We start from the raw sequence: 22,132 nt of genomic DNA on the forward strand, positions 1-22,132 counted from the left end.
ATTGCTAGGGATTTTCACAATGCATATGGAAGAGTCGGTTCCACTGTTTTCACCGGTTCACACCACGGTAGATGGGCACATCAATTAAGAAAGGATTGCAATCTGTTCTTACTGCAATATGTACACAGTCAACTAAATCTGGGAAGATAATTAGGCCGACAGAAATGTGACCCGTCACAGCAAAACCAGGCGCATGTCGCACAGAAGATGAGCCTGAATGACACCAGGAGATATTGGAAGAAATTGATGTGCTCATATTTCACAAAAGGCAGACAATAGTGAAATAAACTAACAGTCCGTCTCAACCTGCCTGGATCAGAGCGACATGCGCCTGCTTTTGCTGTGACGGGTCACAAATGTCGACCGTCAGAGAAGTCAGTTTACTCTTTTCAATATGCGCAGTCGATTTTCTGATGCTCCTATCATCACAGTAGATTTAGTTGTCCATGTACAATCATGTTCAAAAGTTTATGGACACCAGTTTTTGCACATTTTCTCAAAAACGGCTAATCCTATTGAACCCAAATTTTCACCAATGGTGGAGAATCTTCTTGGCTATCGAATGACGTGATAGTTGATATCAGGACCAATTGCATAACAAAGTTATTTACATAATTTTGAGAGGGATCTTGTTTTTACTTTTTTGTTAATCAATTTTTCAAAACCAAATTAACCTACAGTATATATTGCACATAGCTAAGACTTTCTGTGAAAAAAATTTGGATAAATCTCATTTCGGTTTTGAGATATATCGAAATATCAAAATTTTGATATTTTGATAATTTGATATTTTTGGGTTTTTTGCAACTGTATCATGGAGAAGTCATACCCAAATAATGATTGGCACCAATTTAGCACAGCTAGCAACTAATATTGCTGAGAAAAGGTGGATACTTGGTAGTATGAAAATTTTCATATTATAATTTCAAGATGTTCCTTTAGTTGAAAATCAGAAAAAAATCACCATTCATTCAGGGGACATGGGTACTACTAGGATATATCGAAAAATCAGAAAAATCTCAAAATTTTCAGAATCTCAAAATTTTGATATTTTGATATATCATGAAAAGTAAATGATATTTTCAAATACTTTCTTCACAGAAAGTCTTAGCATTGTTATCTGTATGATGCAAGATTTATACTTCGATTTAAAAAAAATCAACCAAAAAGTGAAAAATAGATGCCTCTCAAAATTATGTAATAACTTTGTTATGCAATTGGTCCTGATATCAACTATCACGTCATTCGATAGCCAGGAAGATTCTCCACCATTGGTGAATATTTGGGTTCAATAGGATTAGCCGTTTTTGAGAAAATGTGCAAAAACTGGTGTCCATAAACTTTCCGACAAGGGTGTACATCAGCATCCTGAAGCATCAGCACCATATTTCAAGAGGGGTTTTTATCCAGGCAGGATATGCTATAAATGTCATTCCTTTATCAGAGGTTTAGGCCTGTAATAGGGAGAACTATGCCAACTGTCCATGTCTAATTTTTATCGTAATAATTGCCCCGAGCCAACTACTCATACACTCAAATAACACAAGCAGAGAACGTTTTTGTACCTGCTATTCCACTCATTCAAATGACCCTCCAGTTCTCCAAACAATTTTATTCAAGACAATTTTAATTGGTCCACCAAATGTCAGTCTATGTACCTTTGAGTCATCTTATTTTGACTTTCATGCAAAAGTTAGCATTTTCTGTGGGTCATTTGTGTGATGACCACAACACAAGGAAGGATACACCCTCCCGAAATGTGGTGCTGGTTCTCCAGGGTGATTAGACTTTACAGATCGCAATATCTTTTATTTACATTGTCCCTAGTAATTAATGATGAGCACACACAGACATGCAGAACACTGCCACTCATCAATGATGACCACTTGGTCAAATCATGGAGGTATACCTCCATGGTCAAATTCAAGCTTGTTATCTATTCCAATCAGATAGCCCAATAATACCTAGAGTCACCAAATAGACAGATAATGCAATGCTGTAATAATCAAGGTTTCTTTGGCATTTTGGACTAGGTTCTGTTGGGAACATGAACAAAGGAATTTTCTTTGAAAATATGTTCACATGCAACAATTTACCAACAGAATTTCAATACAAAAATACATTTGTCCCATAGTCTATAATGATGGCATGCGTAATATGGTAGAAACATTATTATGGTATAGTATAATGAATATGTGCTTAAATAGTTCATATTGAGAGTCAATCACAAAAAATAGCAGAACATTTTGAATACAGTTTGCAGAAAGCAAATATGGCAACAGACATGCGTGACCCACCACAACAAAATGAGTCGCATGTCGCACAGAAGATGAGCCTTAAATGACACAAGGACATAATAGAAATTGATGTACTCAGATGTTACAAAAGGCAGACAACAGTGAAATGAACAACCAGTCCGTCTCAACCTGTCAAGCTTAGAGCGACATGCGACTTGTTTCGTCATGGCGGGTCACATGTTGTTGTTAATCTTACAAGAAAGATAATTGGGCTTCAAGTAAGCAACATTGCAAACTGCAGTAGCCTTCATTGCTCCACAAAATTTCTACGAGAAAAAAAGTTATGCTCTTCAGAAAATAAACATCTACTGCGAAAAAAACATGCAAAATATTGTGATATTGCGGAAACTAGCCCTCACCTTTATACAACTCTGTGCATATAGTGCACACTTTTGACCTGCCATACAGTCTATAGATGGCGTTATATATATATAAGGCAAGCTTATATATTTTATATGATTTACGTCCAGTGTGCAGTACTAGAACTAAGAGACGTGACATACTGCAACATTCTTCAATAAAAAAGTAAGGGAATATTTTATCACAAAACAATTTGAAGACATCATTATGAAAAATTATTTCGATGACTAACTCACAGACAAAGCACCACTATAAAACTTCAATTAAATATCAAATCAATACCCACGATACAAAAGTTTTTATTGGAATATTAAAGATACTCGGTTATTTCACAAACACGTCCCATCTGACTGAAGACATCTATTCAAGTGGTCTGACCTACACTCGATATCCCGAGTATACACGATTTCTTGAGTATGCCATCCAATTATGCATTTCATTTATACTCGATAAACCAGGTATACCCCATTTATCGAGTACGGCACCTGAAGATGCGATCCCAATATCACACAAGTATTTCAGTCACGTCACGGTGTCAAGTTGGAAATTTGAATGTATGTATTGCAAAAATGCCCCCCCCCCCAGTAAACTTTAAAACGTGGATATGTTGTTTTTTGTTATTATTCTACTCATGTGCATATCAACAGCTTAGCATCTGCTGCTGCCAGAAAGTCATGAGGTCTTAAAATTGAGCTCTAAAAAACTCGCAAAGCCCCTGACTATCGGCTGCTATTTTGTTACTAGTATACAGTAGAAACTATCTATTAAGGACACCCTCGGGACTGACAAGTGCTGTCCTTAATAGAGAGGTGTCCTCATTAGAGAGGTCAAATTGAATGGAAGCACCTAATTTGGGACCAAAATCAGTGTCCTTAATAGAGAAGTGTCCGCTAAGGGAGATTCCACTGTATTTGGATATCAAGGAAGGCCAGATCTGTTGAAAGGCGTGCAAGAGCCTGGGTCCATTTTGTGTACATTTTGTCTGTTCCCCATGCACATGGGAATAAACATGGATGTAAAGATGGTTATCTTTGTTAACAAATGACAACATTCTGATGTCACGCAGCATCTGCGTGCCTAACGCCACTCGACTGAGTGTTAGTTCAACAACGCTACACTTTGGGACGTCATAGTAATCAAATGATGTAGCCTAATTTTCATGGGCAGATCAGCGACGTTGACCTGACATATCATCACTGCTTTGCCGACTGTTCAAGAGGCCAATGGCAACTCAGCACGTCATCGTTAACATGCCAACAAACAATGAGAAAGAATGATTTTTCAGACACACCTATGACACAACAGGAATAACTGAGCAGATCTTTCAGTAAAATATATTTGAAAATTTGATCGCAAAATCTGACACAATGAGCTTGCAATGGAAGATCTAAAAGTAGGAAGATTTCTTTTGGGAGATTTCGTCGTTTTGAGTATTTGGTTTCTGAAGCAAAATTCTCTAAATACCGTTACATATATCTGCGGCAACTACTTTGAATAGCGATTATTGAGTGTTTCCCAAGAATTGAAACTATGCCTCCATGCAGAATAAATTCCACACACCAGTACCAACATTTCAACAGATCACGATATATTTCATAGGGTTCTTAGGTACCATTTAAAGGCCCATTTAAAATCACTCTCTGGTTGCAACTTGTTGGTAGACCAACAAATGTAGTTTTTTTCAAAAACTTATCAGGAAGACAAAAATCTTCCCAATGCACATGTTCAGATAGCCGTACTCTCCAGCTCGACATTCTAACTCAAAATATTTCTTGCCGATGACGGCACTCCAGCACCATCTATCAAGATACTACAGTAGAACCTCTCTATTGCGGACACCCTCAGGACTGACAAGTGCTCTCCTTAATAGAGAGGTGTCCTGATTAGAGAGGTCAAATTGAATGGAAACAACCAATTTGGGACCAAAAATAGTGTCCTTAACAGAGAGATTGTCCTTAATAGAGAGGTGTCCGTAGCCGAGGTTCCACTGTCTATGTAAAAACACTTGGCATTTGTGTGTCTACCAATAAGCTACATGGACTTTTAGTTGCAAATTGCAAACAATAACAGAGATGGCTCCACAGAGCAGTCTATCACACATCCAGGAAAGCCAAAGAGATATCCATGGTATGAAGTTGTTAGGGAGTAGAACTTGAACAGTTTCCAAGGAAGAACGTCCCTCAAAGGCAGAATCTTCTCGTCTCGACTTGGGAGAATTCAAAGTAGATCAACTTCCCTCTTCTGTTTGTTAACTGTTGCGTACAGCGGCTCCTGTAAGAGAGATATAACACTGAATTTAATGTTGGCATGATTTTACAAATACTTTACAGGGTGTCCCAAAAAGCACCAACTAACGTAATGGGTTAAAAGATCAAACTTCACAACATCTACTTTCCTTAAAGGGGTATGCCGTTCGTAATTACTTGTGGTCCAGTTAAATAATTGGTATTTAAAGTATTTGTATATCCGTCTACACAAAGGCAATGCTGGAAATTATATTCAGTATGTTTTTACGCAATTGAAAGCATTCAAATTCAATTACTAATTCAAAATTTTTAATGAACGGTGTAGGCCTTTAAGCTCTCCAATGAGATATTCAATGCGTTCCTGCTGTTGTGCATGATGCAAAATCCTCCACCAGCGAGATATTCATAAATAAATTATCAATCAGACCAAGTTCTAAGCTGTTATCATCTTTACTACAACGATGGAGCAATCAACATTTCCCACAACACAGCGTCAGTTAAAATCAAGTTCCAACATGCATCAATAAGGGGAGGAAGAAGGGAAGAGAGAGGAAACCACACGATAGTGCAGAAATACACAGGAAAGGAAAAGGAAGTGCAGAAACTAAATGAAAACAAACCCTTAAAATATTTGCAAAAAACCTTCCGTAAGATTCTTATTACTCTGACTGGACTCGAAGACAAAATTTAGTGATTGCCTCCATTTGGACAGAAGTTGGGACAGTTCTTGGCGGAGGGAGTAATTGTTATCAATAGCAATTTCATTAATAGCAAACTAGTCAACACCTGGTTCCGTTTTATCACTACCACACTTAAAATTCTGTAAATTCTGTTAATTCCAGTTGCCAGTTAAATTGATTTTATAACAGAGTCAGTGGATCATACTTAAGGAGAGATCACTCTGTCTCTTTGAAATAGAGGCCTCAGCTTAGGGAGTGGCGTGGTCCAGTGGTGAAGGTCTCAGACTCATAATTCGAAGATCGTGGGTTTGTATACCGGCTAGGACTGCTCGCTTTGGATCGTGGGAAAATCCAACGGCCCCACTTTCCACACCCAGGTGTGATGGGTACCAGTTTAATTGGGGAGGTGTCCGGCGATGGACTAGCATCCCATCGAGGAAACTTAACGAAAATAAACTAAAGTTGCTTAGTGCCAGAGAAACTGGGATAAGCTCCAACTCTGATGAGCCAGAAATTGGCCCATTAGACTTCACGCCATTTTAAATATAGTGGGCCCAAGGTATCAACTCGGACATTATGATTTCTATGACCAACTGCAGCAGGCCAAGATGCAAACCCTGTGTCACTGGGTGTTGCTATTCCTACCAGTACAGAAGGAAGGGGTTGAACACGAGATAGTTTCCAGCAAAACACCTGCATTCCAAATCTATTAGCTGGAAAATATAAGAAAGCTTAAGGAAGGACAGTGAATATGACCTGACGAGAACTCACAATGATATTCTCAATTCAGTCCTTAGAAAAGTAAAACTATCAGAGAAAGAAACATAGCTGTTTCATGCATTCCAGGCTTGTGCTTTCATCCACACATAAATCATCAATTGATTGCAAAATAGTTAAGAGTAAAAGTTTGGCGCTGTTAAGGAAATGTTCATGCAAACTTAGACAGATTATTGAAAGCAGAAAAATACATGCTAACAGTGATCCTACCTGACCTTTGGTATTGAAGTCAAATGGCATGTTGAATGGATCGGAGGAATCACTCGACAATGACACCGATTCGCCGGGGAACGTTGCATCAAATTTGGCAAACGGGTCATCAGTGGGTTTCTTGATCTGTGGTGGAATTGGTGATGTGAAGAATGGGTCGGAGGCAAAAGGATCTACCGGGTCGGTTACCGGTTCTACTGTCTTTGAAACCATGGCACTGGATCCCGCATCTCTGACCGAATTGTCCGCCGTTCCGGATTCATCCGTCTGTTCGGGTGATTTTAGTAATGATTTTCTCGGACGTGGTAAAGGTGGCGAGAGTTTTGGAAGGTCCGTCGGTTTTGTTGTTAGCTGTGACTGGTTTGACTTTGGTCGCGGGCGAGGTGGGGGTGCTGGTGCAACATCGGAGAAGCCAATTTGTACCTCGGCTGGCAGTGGTGGAGGTGGTGCATCAGGGGATGGAAGGTCAAAGTCGTCACTCGTACACAGGACAGGACCAGATTTTGATAATGTAGGAGGTGGACATGACGGAGGAGTGACTTCAACTGTAGGAGTGTTTGATCGATCGTGTGTGGTGAAAGTGTCAGGTTCAAAAGGATTGGAACTATTATCCGCATTGCCACTTGAGGCACTGATCTGAGCGCTTGGTGGCGCTGAAAACGGGTCGGAAGAAAATGGCTTTGCAGCAGCGTCCCTTGATGATTTATTTCCAGCGAGCTGCACAGAGAATGGATCCGTGTTTACCTGGAAGGGGTCGTTACTGAATCCCACTGACGCATTAAGTCCCCCACCACCAAACGGATTGGGCGACGGTTGCCTCTGAGAATCAAAGTCTGGCGTCATCACGCGTTGCTCGACTTTAATCTCGTTTAAACTCTTCTTGGGCACCTGCATCTTCTCAGCAAACATTTCCTTGGGTGGTTTTGAACGATCGGTAACGGTGATCGGGTTCAGGTCATCGAAGAGACCTTTGGTACTTGTCACCTGCGGTTCAGGTTGAACAACCGCTGGCTGCAACACGGTCGGCCCATCGAAGATATTCCCACTTGTGGCAAAAGCATTGTTCATGGTATTATCAGTGACGTTACTGCCGTACATAGTTGACTCGTTGAAATTGACCGAACTTGCAGCAGTTGCATCCAAAGACAAGTCCTGAAACACGGCGTACTTGTCACCTTCTTGTGGTTTGGTTGCCGGGGTGCTGCTGAAGAAAGGATCAGCCTCGAAAGGGTCGGCCGGCGCCTTTGGTGTAGACATCTCTCCAAAGGGAGCATTCACAGTCGACGTAACGGGTGGAAACGCACTCATCGTAGCTGATGGCGTTGACTGGTTGCTCACAGGCTGAACATGTGACGTTGCCACTGGTCTTGGTGGTGTTGGCAGAACAGGAATCGCCCCTGGTTGACGAGGAACAACGAATGGGTCAGGATTCTGGAATAACATAAAACCACACATCATCAAAGCATCAAAAATATCCTAGCTTTATATCCTTTTGCTTCCACTTTCTTTACTATTTTCACGAATGCTCTGAAACGCTACCTTTGATTATGTCCTCAGCACCACAATTTTAAAAGTAATGCATTATCGATTAAGTCTTGCAGGAAACGCGAGATCAATTCCCCCATTTAAAAATATATCTATAAATTCACTAACTGTACATAAGGCATTGCAAGGGTTTCCTGATTTATAGTAGCCCCATCCCTGCAGTATGCTAGTTACATGAAATATGTATCACCATGAGAGCCTTGGCTCAGAGAACTAGCCAAAAATTCTTAAAACTTCAAAAACCTACCGTTTGAGCAGCAAGGGGAGGAAAGTGAGCTTGAGCTGCTAGTGTAGGCGCAGGCTGTTGTGGATGGGAGTCCCAAGCACCAGTCGTAGGTGAAGCTTGTGCATGGGCTGTAAGCGTAATGCCAGGCTGAGGCTGTGGGCTACCCCACACATCAACTCTTGGTGTCCCATTCAGTTGAGTATTGGCGTTTGTACTTGGAGGCGAGTCAAAGGTGGTCGAGAACGGATCAGAGAAGGCATCCATCTGAGCAATACCCTGAAAAGTCACCATTTATTCTGTTTTAAAAATAGCTGTTATTTGTTAACTAAATTCATGAGGCAAACTGCTACTACTGACATTGATTGACCACAGACCTGAAGGAAAAGTATAACAAATTCAAGAAGGAGACACATTATCAATGGGTCTTTGCTTGGTGATAGATAGTACAAAGTGCCAATACACCCTTCTGCCTTACTGAGTTGGTGTGAATCGTAGACCAGATTTTCACCCACAGCAATAATCCTCGCGCACTTTCTAACGACTATTCAACGCTTTGTCTCTTAACTAAGTTTCTGCGCTGCACCAAACGTGACCCGTTTTGCACATGGCGCGCCTTATGACTGCTCGGTCTTTTTGGAAACATTTGGAAATTTCTGAGGACAATGCAAAATGACCCCAATTGAACAGAGTCGAAGGACCGCAGGAACTTTGTAAAGGAAACAATGCGTTGAACAGTTGAGTGAGGATTTTCACAATGCACATGGGAGTAATCTGGTCTACTGTTTACATCAGTTGAAAGATAGAAGGGCAAATGGCCAACCACGGGAGCTTTCAATAGAGATACAGGGTGTCAAAAAATAGTCTTCATAGTTTCAAATCTTAATATTTTCTTCAAAAATGATTTTATCCTGGAAGCATTTTTGCATCGGAAGCTAGAAGCCATAGGATGTTTTATGAATGTTGAAAGTCATTTGTCCTTGCTCAGTCAATAGCCCTTCAAAGTCTCCTATTAGAGAAATCTGTTGTTGAGCAAGATTTTGTCAGTTCAATTTGTGTCTGTTACGGTACCCAGTTTCAAGAATTTGGCAGTTCGAATTGTGTCTGTTATGGTACCAAGTTTCAAGATTTTGTCGGTTCGAATTGCGTCAGTTACGGTACCCAGTTTCAAGATTTTGTCAGTTCGAATTGCGTCAGTTACGGTACCCAGTTTCAAGAATTTGTCAGTTCGAATTGTGTCTGTTACGGTACCCACTTTCAAGATTTTGTCAGTTCAAATTGTGTCTGTCACAGTACCCAGTATCAAGATTTTGTCAGTTCGAATTGCGTCAGTTACGGTACCCAGTTTCAAGAATTTGTCAGTTCGAATTGTGTCTGTTACGGTACCCACTTTCAAGATTTTGTCAGTTCAAATTGTGTCTGTCACAGTACCCAGTATCAAGATCATGCCAGTTCGAATTGCGTCTGTTACGGTACCCAGTTTCAAGATTTTGTCAGTTCGAATTGTGTCTGTTACAGTTTCACGTATCAAAGCAGGTGTATATGTTCTGGAGTCAAGAGATGTTTTACCTGTGATAGCGAGGCCAGTTCTGTCTCCAGATCCAGCAAAGTCCCGATACCCGAGTCTGGTTTTGAGACTGCTACTGCAGCATTACTCTTGGGAACCTGGCAAAAATACAACAATACAATCATAAATTGTCAACTTGCACGATATTTGCCGAAGACCAGAACCACATCACCCACAACAGGTCTTTTTCTATTTTGCCAGGTACTTTCTAATTCGAATTACAGGATCTTTTACAGAATCAACTTAGAAACTCTCTATTAACGACACCCTTGTGACTGACAAATAATGTCCTTAAAAGGGAGGTATCCTGTATGCAGAGGTCAAATTGCATTTTAAAAATATCCATTTGAGATCAAAATCACTGTCATCCAAACAGAGGTGTCCACCAAGGGAAGTTTCATTTAACGCTACAATCTTCGAATGAGATCCAATATCGTAGCTGGCAACGTCTTGAAAATCTACTCTCTATAAATTCTACAGCGTTTAGTGACAATTCAATGTTTTTTGCCCGCTTACTTCATAGATGTGTGAATCAGGGTCATCCCTGGGTGTACCGGTGGCTACGATCGTAATTTCTCGCGGACAGCCTTTAGGTACTTCGTAGACTGGTTCTTCTGCATTCGTTGAAGCGTCAACCTCATTGTTGTTCTCTTTCGCTTTCTTGGCAAGTTCGACTTCTTTCTTTTTCAGTTCGAAGACAACTTGGAACAAGTCTCTTAAGGTTAGCACCAGATGTTCAGCCTGCAGTAGGAAATATTAGGGGGATATTGAAGAAGGGGTGCGTGCAAGAAACCTTAGGCTTGTGTTGACTTGCCCTTAACCCTTAGAACCCTGGGTTCCCCAGAGGTATCCACCTCCGTACCCTGGGTTCCTGAATGCATTTTGAATATCTCAAAACTGGTACCACGCACAGTAATGTTTTCGGTCAATAGATGGCAGTCTATTGAACAGGATACAATCTGTAGTTACTTACAGCTTTTTCCGTTTTAATTCCAAAGAATTTGTGATGTCCATCGCCATCTCCGCACACGTAGCCAAACGCCCGGGTGTCTCCCACGTCACGTGATATGAATGACACTCGATGCACTGCATGATGATGGATAAGTTTCTGGAGAGAAAAAAGACGCCGGTTAAAACAAGAGCAAGGCAATGTTGCATTTTTCCTACACTGATTGGTCATAATAATGGCTTTAACTTCAAGTCGCCCTTAGTTGCTCATCTCATGTACGTAACACCTCATGCATGAACAGACTTGCGATGATGGATAGTAATTTGGACAATGTCCTTTGTGGACTATCATAGCGCTCACATAGCTCTGAAAGTTAGCAAAATGCAAATACAGTGCTTCTGCCAGGACGGAAAATTGGGCAGTAAAAAGATTTTTTTTTAATCTTTTAAAAATCTGAGATTTTTTTAGGCACATAAAATCACCAAAATAAGCTTCAAAATGCCTTAAATTTTTTTACACCCCAAACTTTTGTGAGCAGAGAGAAGCAGGGAAAGCTTTTTCCAACCGTGGAAGGGGTTTGTACCCCACTGGCAGAAAGTCTGATGGAGAACCCAAAAATTACCATCATTGCCCCCTCCCCCCTCCCCCAGACATATCACCAGAACTGTTCTAGAACTGAGCACTATACAATGGCCTACTTCTCTTGTCCTTTCAGGAAATGGATGTGGGGGTTAACGACACACAAAGGCCAGTTCTCAAGACAATGCTTCATTACATATGTAACATGTATTGACCTGATCAATATCATTGTTTCCAGTGCCCAAAGGTGGGTAAAACAAATAGCTGGTCAGACCTTTCGACCAGATGGTGTTCATTGATGCCATGCAGAATCTCGAGGTGTATATAAAATCAATCCTGGTTATTGAAGAAAACAAATGATGCAGGGTATGACTCGCACACCCGTAGACCATTGATGTCTGGTGATATAAGTATTAGTCCAAAAATACTGCCCTACAGTCAAAAGATCTCTGGTTTGAATCCTGGTCAAAGCAACTTCATTTTACTGTACTTCGTTCATTCTTTAAGAATATACTATGAGATTAATCGATAGGCCTTGTACGCTTTTGCTGGAAAATGTGGCAGTAGTGTCATATCATAAAAACATGAAAACATTGAATCTGGCATCCATTTTGGGACACCATATATGTCCCCTGAGAGTAAGCCAACTCAACTCCTCTCTTCATTCATGCAGTACCCTGTACCGGTAAACCCTATATACATGGAATAGGACATTAAACATCTTTACCGAGCTTTTCTCATCATAGATCTTCATCCCATCAAGAGACACATAAATATTCAGCCTCTGCTTGTGGCCTCCCTGACTTTTTAGGGCCGCTTTTAATTTCGTCATCGCTTCTTGGCAGATTTTATCTCCACGGGCCTCGGGCACGTCCTCTGTACCAATCAACTTGGCTTTGAACAGAACGCCATCGCCATGGAATCTGGCAGGGTCTAGTTTATCTGAAAAAAAAGTTCCGAAATTTAGAAATTTAAGGAAAAGACATTCTGAATAATATGCAAATGGACAAAAATTAATCTGGAGAGGAGATATAGAGCTTATGCAGATGATGTCATCTCGAAAGACACCATTTTGGATGTAAAATTTGCGCCATACCACTTGGTGTATTTGGTTGTCTGCGCAAAAATAGTGGAAGCGAAGAAGTGTACTGTCAACCAAGATGTTATTCATACTTTGCTAGTGACATCTTCAGGGCAAAGGAATCAAAACACAATGTCACTGCACATCATTCTCTTATGACAAAATCTTACAAACATGTCGTATTTTTCTATTTCACTTGGCACCAATGCAAGAGTATACAGACATGATACAGTTGAATCTCTCTAGCAAGGACACCATTGGCCTTTGGGCCCACCCCTACTCCACGCTGCAATTTTGAGGGGGACCAGTGCTTGTAACCATATTTTTAAAAAAAAACTCCTTTCAATCCAGGGGATAGCCAACTAAATTATAACAGGTTATATGCCAAAGTTGTGACATGATGGAATGGCAAGGTAAATTAGATCAACTGGTCACACCTTTGAATGAAAATGCACCTCCCTCTTCAGAAAAGATGCAAGAGTTATTCCACAAGAAAACCCCTTTTTCATTTTCTAGGGGATTTTACAACCATTTTTATGTCACATCAGACTCAACTTTGATCCCTGAGATGACCGGACTGAAACAACTTAAGATCAACAGTCACTGCAATTCAGTTCAGTTTTGCCCCCCTGGTGGCCAAGCCAAGAATCAGACTGGACCAAACTGAAGGACGACAATGGACGATGTACACTGTGCTATGGTATAAACTGATACCAAAAATCATAAAAGCTTTAGATAGTATGAACTGCAGTTTCCAGCTGTAAATTCTTATACAATTTACTCGATGAAGACAATGGCAAATGGTTTTACTATAAACCACCATGACACACGTCACCACAACTGCGCTACAATTTATTTAGACCACAAATTTATGAAATTTTCAATGTCATTGTTCTGTACCAGGATAAAGTTTGTACAACGTTTTTCTATCACTGACATCCTGAAACTAAACTGAGACTGGCATGAGTTTTATAACCAGCGGCAAGAACATCACAATACAATACTAGTAAGTTTCAATGGGACTTAATTGAAAGTGGCTCACTCACAGATCTACATTTTCCTTCACATGAAAGAGTTGGATTTGATGGCATAAAGTTGATTCAAAATAGGCAAATTATATTGAACATGTAGAATAATAACATTTTTGATTCAAGCACTATATCATCTGACTGAAGATGTACGAAAGTGTCAGCTGAGCAAGAGGCCCTCAGGCTTCTTGTTAGATTTGATGACCCACAACCCTAAGCAAAACACACCAATCAAGACAGTTAGATTGAAAGAAAGCATTTAGGTCAGAAATAGGCCATGGGCCAAGTCCAAAAAGTTGTCATTCGTGACAACATTTTGGGGGAAAGCAAAAGTCTTCCTATCATGATGAATTAGGAGATCACATCACATAATCATAAAGCAGTTAGCTTTGTTATTGATTTCACTACCAGGTGGCCAAATCTGCTTTCTTCAGTCCTGCCACCTTGGAGGCAACTTATGAACTAAAGTCTTCCTATCTGTTCAGAGCAGATGAAATGATTTTCTGGTTACAGTCCAGTATTCAAACTACACATATTGAACGCCAAGGAGTCTGCTTATTGGAAAAGAGAAGGGTTAACTAGCCTTTTAGCGGTGCCATGATAAACAGTCTAACAACTTTGTTTTAATTAGTGTAAAGAACCAAAAAGAAAAAGTGTGTTAAATTACTGTAGTGTAAACTGGGAAGTTTTTGCGATGCCAGAAATTGGCATATTTGGCCATTTTTAATTGTCTGCAGCAAATCCTGCATGTGCCGCCAAAATCTATTTCATGGTTCAAAATCCTGCCAGTTTTGAGTTGGCATTTAATTTTGTCTACCAAATCATGAAAACTTACTATTCATAAAGATTTCCCAGTTCACAGTAAATGAAAGGAGGAGTCACAGAATTGTTTAATTCTTTGAAATTGACCGCCAGAGACAAAAAAAATGGTGGTCCCGCCCACTGGAGCACCAGAATTGCATACTTTTTCCATTTTCCTTTTCTTTACTTAAATAAATTGAAAAAACCACTAATATTTAATTTTGTCCTTCTGAACCTTCTTTTTGAAATATCATTCACGAAAATCATCATCGGTTTAGCCTAAAAAACATCAGATGACATGAACCCATCTCTTCTGATCTTCAAAGACACCATTTTAGTTCCAAAATCAACCACAAGGTGGAATACTAGTTCCGAATTATCGTCTGCCAATGCCTGAGCCATCCCCATGACAGCCATTAGCCAAGATGCGGCAGAACTACTGGGGAGTCATCTGATGGCCTCCTGACAAACTTAAAGTAAAATGCATATCAATGTCGCTAGCGGTCACATATGACCTTTAATAATAGATTAACGACCATGGCGGGTAAAGAATTGATAGTTAATGTTGCCTGTCAGAAAGTTACAAATTTTATGTAGTATAGAGCATGCAGGGAAACATCCGAATGTGTACACAAAAGTTGTATTGTTGACTTTTTGGATGCATTCAAGATGTGATCTCTACAGGAAAGGCAAAAATAGCCTAATGGTGAGTGCCATTAGGAGTTATAAAGACTCGTCATTTGAAGGGATAGGCCACGGGCCAAATCCAAAAAGCTGTCATTCCGTCGTGACAAAAATGCTCTTATCATGATGAATTGGGTGCGTGTTAATAATAATATTGAGATCATATATAGCGCTTTTCCAGGTTTCCCTGCTCAAAGCACTTTTGGGATACCATATTATTATCCCGGTCTCCACAGAAATCAATCCAGGGTTTCCAGAAGCAACCAGAAGGCACTCACTTGAACTCGACCAGTAGGGGAACCAAGCTGTGATTAGGCCAGGCCAACTACCGCAGCCCCCTCACCAGATACACTAACTTTATTAATCACAAGAACATCCAACCTGGCTGAAGTTGGTTCCTTAGTTCTTTTTCCTTATCCCCAATTCTACTTATTCCCGATCCTTGGACGGTTATGGTTGGGGTTAGCATTGGCCTTTATTGCCAATAATAACTGTATTTAGCCCTCACTAATGAATTACTACCTTAGCACTCACATTAGGAACAAGGAATAAGTAATTACTTGAGAATCGGGAATAAGGAATAAGGAATAAGAAGCCAACTTCAGGCAGGCGAACATCCAATGCTTAGAGCAGTTATTTTAGTTGATCTTTTCACTCCTAGGTGGCCGAACCTGCTTCCTTCAGTCCAGCCACCTAGGAGGCAACTAAAGAACTAAGATTATCCTGCAGGAGCAGTTGAAATGGTTTTCTGGTTAATACTTATGTCCCGTGTCAGTATATCTGGTTGAAGGAGAACTATTTCTGCGGGAACACAACAAGAGCATTTTTACTCTGCCCCAAAAATGCTGTCTTAAATTCAAAGACTAGTTCCCCCTTTTTGGATTTGGCCCAGGGCCGAGGAGACGACAGGCAGGAGCCAGATGGGCCACTTTAAGTTACAAAAAGCCACCAAAAGGTGTCTCAACTATTTTACTCTTCAGTGGCATTATTTATCCTTACAAAATATATTTTCATCACCGAGTCAAACCATGTCAAACCAGACCCAGTTAACAGTAACTGCGCATCAGTCTCAGAGATACAATCAAATGGACTACCTACGCTCCTGCCTTCAGTTCTCCCTTTAACACTTTAGCGGAGCAGTGTTTTTTGGCAAAGTCCCCTGTGGGAGCACATAACACCGTTATGACCACTTCTCACCCCTTTCACGAAGCAACTTAGAATACAGACTTCTCCTTGACGTTAATTAACGTCATTGCTCCTTGAAGGCCTTAATGCATTTGACGTTGATAAACGTCATTGCTCCGCTAAAGTGTTAAGATATGTAAGATCATAAACAGCATCGCTACAATCAAAATATGGTATTTACAAACTCTATCTTGGGTCACTTGATGATGGTGGTCGTGATTATGATGATGTCGACCTGTCACAAAAAAGGAGTTGATAAATCTTGTGGGAAAAGAACTCAGTCATGCACAAGACAAGTCTATCAGTAGAACCTCTCTAATATGAACCCTCTGGGGACTGACAAACGCTGTCCTTGATAGAGAGGTATCCTGATTATAGAGTAAAAATTTAATAGAATTTAGAAACGCAGACCCAGTTGGAAACAATGATTTATAAACGCTGTCCTGAACACAGGGGTGTCCACTAACAGAGGTTCTACTGTATCCTGATTAAATGGGACAAAATGCGATGTCATCCCTACTTTCCAGCTGACGTTGGGCAAACACCTTCAACGCAAATCAAAACTTGTTCTAATTGGACTTTGCTGGATAGTATCTTCAACAAAACAGGAATCAAATCCCTCGACCAATCATAATCAAGTTCTCAATCTCATTCATGCAGATGATGTGTGCAACCATGCTCTGGTATAAAATCTTGGACCACAAAGTTTTGACATTGCTTAAACTTCTTCTTTTGACTTTATGCTGGTGAAAGTATCGGGTGGTATAAAACGTGGACCGTGGGGAAAAATTTACTAGTGCAAAAAAAATTAGCGGGTAGATTTTAAACTATACCCGCTATGATACGAACCTATATCTTGATCTATCTGTGCATAGCCCTCATGCCCTTTCACAGGCATAGCAAAGTCTCACTGACAACAAACGTGCGTAGGTCCTGATCTTTTCGATGCGATAAGGTAATTCTAAACGTTTCAAAATCAATCGAGACAAATTGGGCAAATTGGGCAGGTTCACACACACAGCATCCCTGTCTTTCAGTAATCCAATAAACATGGGAGCAAGCTCAAGCACAAAACAATTAGTGCTACGTCAAATTTTGCTAGTCCATATGACACCGGTGAACCAGCTAAACTGTAGAAAGATTACGAGCTTATGGTTCCTCTGTCAGACACAATTGTACGTATATGCATGCACAGTGACAAAACCATGTGCCAATGCCAGAGCCAAAACAGATCAATACACGAAGTGGTGCTTCTCATCGAGGTAGTAATCGGGGAAATAACGTTGTCCATCCCTGTGAAAAGTATCCCGTCAAAACACTGTATTGATCACAAGCCTGCGATAAACGTCAATTCTTCAGAACCTCCCTCTACTGGTGACCACTATAACTATCGTTCGGAATTAGGAAAAGGTCATTTATTTTGTTAGCTATTCCATAACCTGGGAGAGAGAATATCAGTTTCACCAGTGCTGCACACTAGTGGAGTGTAGAAGAACTAAAACTAGTCTTTTTCTTCTAACATCCAGGGACCGGTAAGCAGAGAAGTTTCACGTTACATAGAACTATCTCCGCATCACTAGCCTATGTATACAGACATTAATTCAAGACTAGACTTTATCGATTCTTGGTACCAAGTATGCACACGTTGTACATGCAACACATGCAAAATAATAATAAGGGGAAAGGAAGAAACGAGAGTCAGGAAAAGTGAGATTGAGTGGAAAAATCTGAAAAATCATTACCTTTCTTTGGTTTTCCCTTTTCTTGCTTTTTGGGCGAGGTTTTCAGCTCGTCTGGCTTTTCCTCAGCAGACATTTTGAGTTTCAATATTCTGAAAAATATGATGAAAACACATTCCTTAGAACCAACTTGTTTGCCGTCCTGACCGTACAATTACAAATCCATTCTTTGTGATGCAATTAGAGGTTCACTTCGGTGGAAAACCCTAAGTTGAACACCCTGCAGTGGCTACTTTTAAGAAGCTCAATGTCATGGTGGTCAGACCTGACGAATTTCATGGGATGGTGAGTGGCATAGTGGTTATAATCCGGGAACATAACGAGATTTGTTTAGCATCATGAGTACGAAAGGTTTGAGGCTAGGATTATGTGAGTTGTGACCCGTTCTAGCAAAACCAGTCGCATGTCGCACATAAGATGAGCATAGATGACACCAGGAGAAAATGGAAGAAATTGATGTGCTTATATTTCACAAAAGGCAGACAACAGAGAAATGAACAAACAGTCTGTCTCAACTTGTCAAGCTCAGAGCGACATGCGCCAGGTTTTGCTAGAATGTGACCCGTTCTAGCAAAACCAGTCGCATGTCGCACATAAGATCAGCCTAGATGACACCAGGAGATAATAGAAGAAATTGATGTCGTCAGATTTCACAAAAGGCAGACAATAGTGAAATGAACAAACAGTCTGTCTTAACCTGCCAAGCTCAGAGCGACATGCGGCTGGTTTTGCTGGAATGGGTCACATATGATGGGGGAAGGCAGTGGGACCCACAAACTGCAATTCTCAAGTTCCATCTCCTGTATTAGAGCACCAGGTTTATAAACAGGAGGTTGTCTGTTTGACTTTTAGAAGGATCACCACTCGTTTGTCTTTGTGTTCTAGTGCAAGACACTTAATCCTACTTATTTATCTCCTCCCCCAGTCTGAGAAAATTGCTATTTAGCCATGACCGATGGCCAAATGTGAACACTGCTCCCAAGCACTGAATACGTGCAGCTCAGACACGAAATTCTTTTGCCAGGGAGTCTGAACAGGCCAATAGCTGGGGTGTGTGCAGCGCTTTGAGCAATGAACGGCATTTTTGATAGTTTGGTAAATTACCTCGACATGGTTTCCTCACATGGAACATGCACCACTTGGCTTTTGATCCTATTTTACACATTTCTCATAGTTATATCAGCCTTGGGCGACGGAGAGAGACAATCTTTTAGCCCAATTTGATATGTAGATAGTCCTCAGCCTTATCAAGCAGGATAACATTTTATTGGTGAATAACAAACAAACAGTACATAATCAGACAAGCTAAGACAAAAGTATGACTTGCCCGGCTAGAGTGATATTTCAGTGGATATTCACGCCCTAATACCTGCTCATGCTACAACTTAACTTACAGAGAAAGATAAATGTAATCCTTCCCGACTGCATAGCTACATGTAAGTCCAGAAGGTACAGAGAAGGATAATCCTTCCCAACTGCATAGATAAGTCTAGGATGAGACACCTATTTAAAACATTCTTTTTTACAAGCAACTCCCACTGTGACCTTCCACATCAGCCTGAGATTCCTACCTACACCTTTTACTGGCCAACACTCCTAAAAAATTCAACAAAATGGAGTAGAGGCCATTAGATCAAATGGTCATGAAAAACACTGGTGCCTTTGACCCAATTTGGTATGCTAGTCCTCCGCTTAACACTCACACTAACAGGATGGGGCAGAACAATCAGAATGGAGCATACTTGACAGAAGTAGGCCTAGTTTAAATTGGTTGGCATAAGCATAGACAAATTGTCCTCTGACGCCTCCTTTTTGAGTCAAGTACCATTTTATGATGAACTCGCATTTTAAACCAGGTAAACATAATAAAAAGCGATAGTGATATGCCAAAATGTCAATGTAAGTCACTACAGGCTAGAACAAATATTTATGTGCGACATGGACTTCCCTGGTATGGGCCTCCCCAGAAAAAATTTCGAATATTGAGGGCTTCATTAGATGCGATTTCCTGCATTCTGGGGGGCTTGAAATCCTGTGAATTTTCCCGCAAGTCAATGAGAAACAAACACTTTTAAAAATCATTTCATGCGGTATGGGATAGACCCGGTCAGTGGTACGGTATGCACCACAAGCTAAGCAGCAGTGGGGTATGTAAGTGATGTTGCGAAGCGATTCGAAGGCTTTGTACTGTTTATTTTAATAGTATCTCTATAACTATGGTACTATACAGGGTGTTTCAAAAAAAAGGAAACCGAGATTAATTTGTTAATTTCTTGGACATGGCTAAATATTTTGTAAATTGGCAACCATTTATTACCTAATGATGTCCCCTTTCTTATGACACCCAGAAATCCAATTTACTGCCAAAGATGACTGAGCACAAAGCAGTTGAATCAACCATGTCAGAACTGGTCTTGCACCAGATTTACCACAGCGCAACTCCGACAAAGAAGAAAGACTAGTGTGTCCTTAGCAACATTTTTATTCAATGATTTAACATCTGGGCGCTAATTCCTGTCTCAACCTAACTCCAATGTCCTTCGACATGCCCCTCATTCCTTTTAACACAAACTTCAGCTCTGGTTCTCATTGCTCTCAATGCATTTCTGAATACGTCTGTCTGTCCTCTCAAGGTCTCAACTGCAGCGACGATTCTGACACGCAGGTCTTTGATATCTTGTGGAGGCAACTTGTAAACTTGGTTCTTAAGATGTCCCCACTAAAAACCCACAGGGGGTGAGGCCAGGTAGTGAGGGTTATTTACGTGATGCTGACGATCTGGACAGTGAAACTGTGGCAGGTAGCGACGCCAGTGGGCGAGAGTCTGAGGCCAGTGATCAGAATATGAACCTGAGAACTGATAGTAGTGGGGTAATCTAATTAATTATGCAAAATGATGCATTTAACAAATAAAAAATTATGCGGTGAACAGGTTAAACACAAGTGCTTGTTATCACAACTTTCTATTCTTATGTACATGCTATTGCTACACTACACAGCACGTGTAATAATAGTCACAACTTAGACATGGTGGACATAGGGCCCAAGCGCAATTTGTACCATTAATTGGGTAGCCTATACTAATAGGGCTGCAAAAACACTCATTAGTCATTCACGGCAAAAGCCGAAATATATTTTTGCAAACCATCTATCATGCTATTAGAGGAAAAATAAATTAGTAGTAGCATCCAATTAATGCCACACAAGCTGTTATCAGTGTAAGAGGAGGGTCAACATCTAGGCCTATCATACAGTACATCATGACATGTATACAATGTATTGTTGACAATAGGGAACGCCCCCTTTCTCGAGTGAAATCTTAGCTTTGGACCTTCAAGAAACTACAAAAACATTAAAAATACCAAAATCAAGCTGCTAAAAACAACAGGAATGTTACAAATCAAGTGTTCTTTATCCAGTACATGCTTCTGTTGTTATATACCGACCTTTTCCAACTTTTATTGTAAAATTCAGACCAGCAAAAGTTTTCTCAGCGATTCCATACGATAATACACTAATACATGTGTTCTGTATTGTAAATGGGTATACATTCAATGCCCCGGATGGAATGCCTGATATTGCCTTGACCTTTGATATTTTTAGGTACATAAAGTTAGTATAGATGGCAGCAGCAGCATACGGTGATTATTTTCTTGGCCCTTCCACAACGTGGCCACGTATGCATAGGCAGGGAGCGCGACTAATAATTTGTACGTTGTATTAACCCTGAATGATTCAGCGATCTAAAAACATTGTGGGTCAAGATGTACGGTGCAAGAGCATATGCGTGTCCCCAAAAGGCAAAGAGCCACCGAATCACGCACCGAATGCCTCAAAAGCTTGAGTAGCCTACGGATGGGTTAATTAATACTAGCCTCGAGAAGGAGGAACATCAGACTCGCGCTGCTATATTAGATCCTACACTCCCAAACAGCCATCAGCGACGCCCAGTTCGAACGAGGGCAGTGAAATCGCATAAAACACATAAGATCAAAGTACGAACAATATAGGCCTATATAGATTTTCAAAATACCATGACGGGGACTGGAATGCCCTGCCTCAACCAACCAAAGAGGCCAAAACACTAGAGACTTGTCTAGGCAAGCTACTAACGACGGCGCACCGCACTCCCCACCCTCGGTATTACAGTTACACTATTATAATGTCGTAGAAGAAGAAGA

The 22,132-nt window shown here is 40.6% G+C and overlaps 1 protein-coding gene across 3 annotated transcripts; it reads right to left on the bottom strand.

Moving 5' to 3' along the window:
- Window positions 1–639: 639 nt before the first annotated feature.
- LOC135486567 (disabled homolog 2-like) lies at window positions 640–21,475 on the bottom strand. 3 transcript variants are annotated; one of them, XM_064769443.1, is made up of 10 exons: window positions 19,056–19,119; window positions 17,955–18,043; window positions 16,394–16,447; window positions 12,161–12,375; window positions 10,879–11,013; window positions 10,422–10,646; window positions 9,908–10,003; window positions 8,363–8,617; window positions 6,571–8,001; window positions 640–4,928 (listed from the first exon to the last, which is right to left on the bottom strand). In XM_064769443.1, exons 1-10 carry the CDS (start codon window positions 19,061–19,063, stop codon window positions 4,875–4,877), a joined length of 2,562 nt encoding a protein of 853 aa, XP_064625513.1. In that variant the 5' UTR covers window positions 19,064–19,119; the 3' UTR covers window positions 640–4,874. The 3 variants fall into 3 exon arrangements, with proteins under 3 accessions (XP_064625513.1, XP_064625515.1, XP_064625514.1); XM_064769445.1 differs by lacking the exons at window positions 16,394–16,447; window positions 19,056–19,119 and adding an exon at window positions 21,398–21,475; XM_064769444.1 differs by lacking the exon at window positions 16,394–16,447.
- Window positions 21,476–22,132: the final 657 nt, after the last annotated feature.

This window comes from Lineus longissimus, chromosome 4, assembly GCF_910592395.1.
Source record: "Lineus longissimus chromosome 4, tnLinLong1.2, whole genome shotgun sequence".
In the NCBI taxonomy this organism is placed as follows: Eukaryota; Metazoa; Nemertea; class Pilidiophora; order Heteronemertea; family Lineidae; genus Lineus; species Lineus longissimus.

Coding starts and splice junctions, on each gene's coding strand:
- LOC135486567 (XM_064769443.1), bottom strand. Junction 10,647..10,878: donor GAATTAAAACGGAAAAAGCT/GTAAGTAACTAC, acceptor TTCCTACTGCAG/GCTGAACATCTGGTGCTAAC. Junction 8,002..8,362: donor CTCCCCTTGCTGCTCAAACG/GTAGGTTTTTGA, acceptor ATGTTATTCCAG/AATCCTGACCCATTCGTTGT.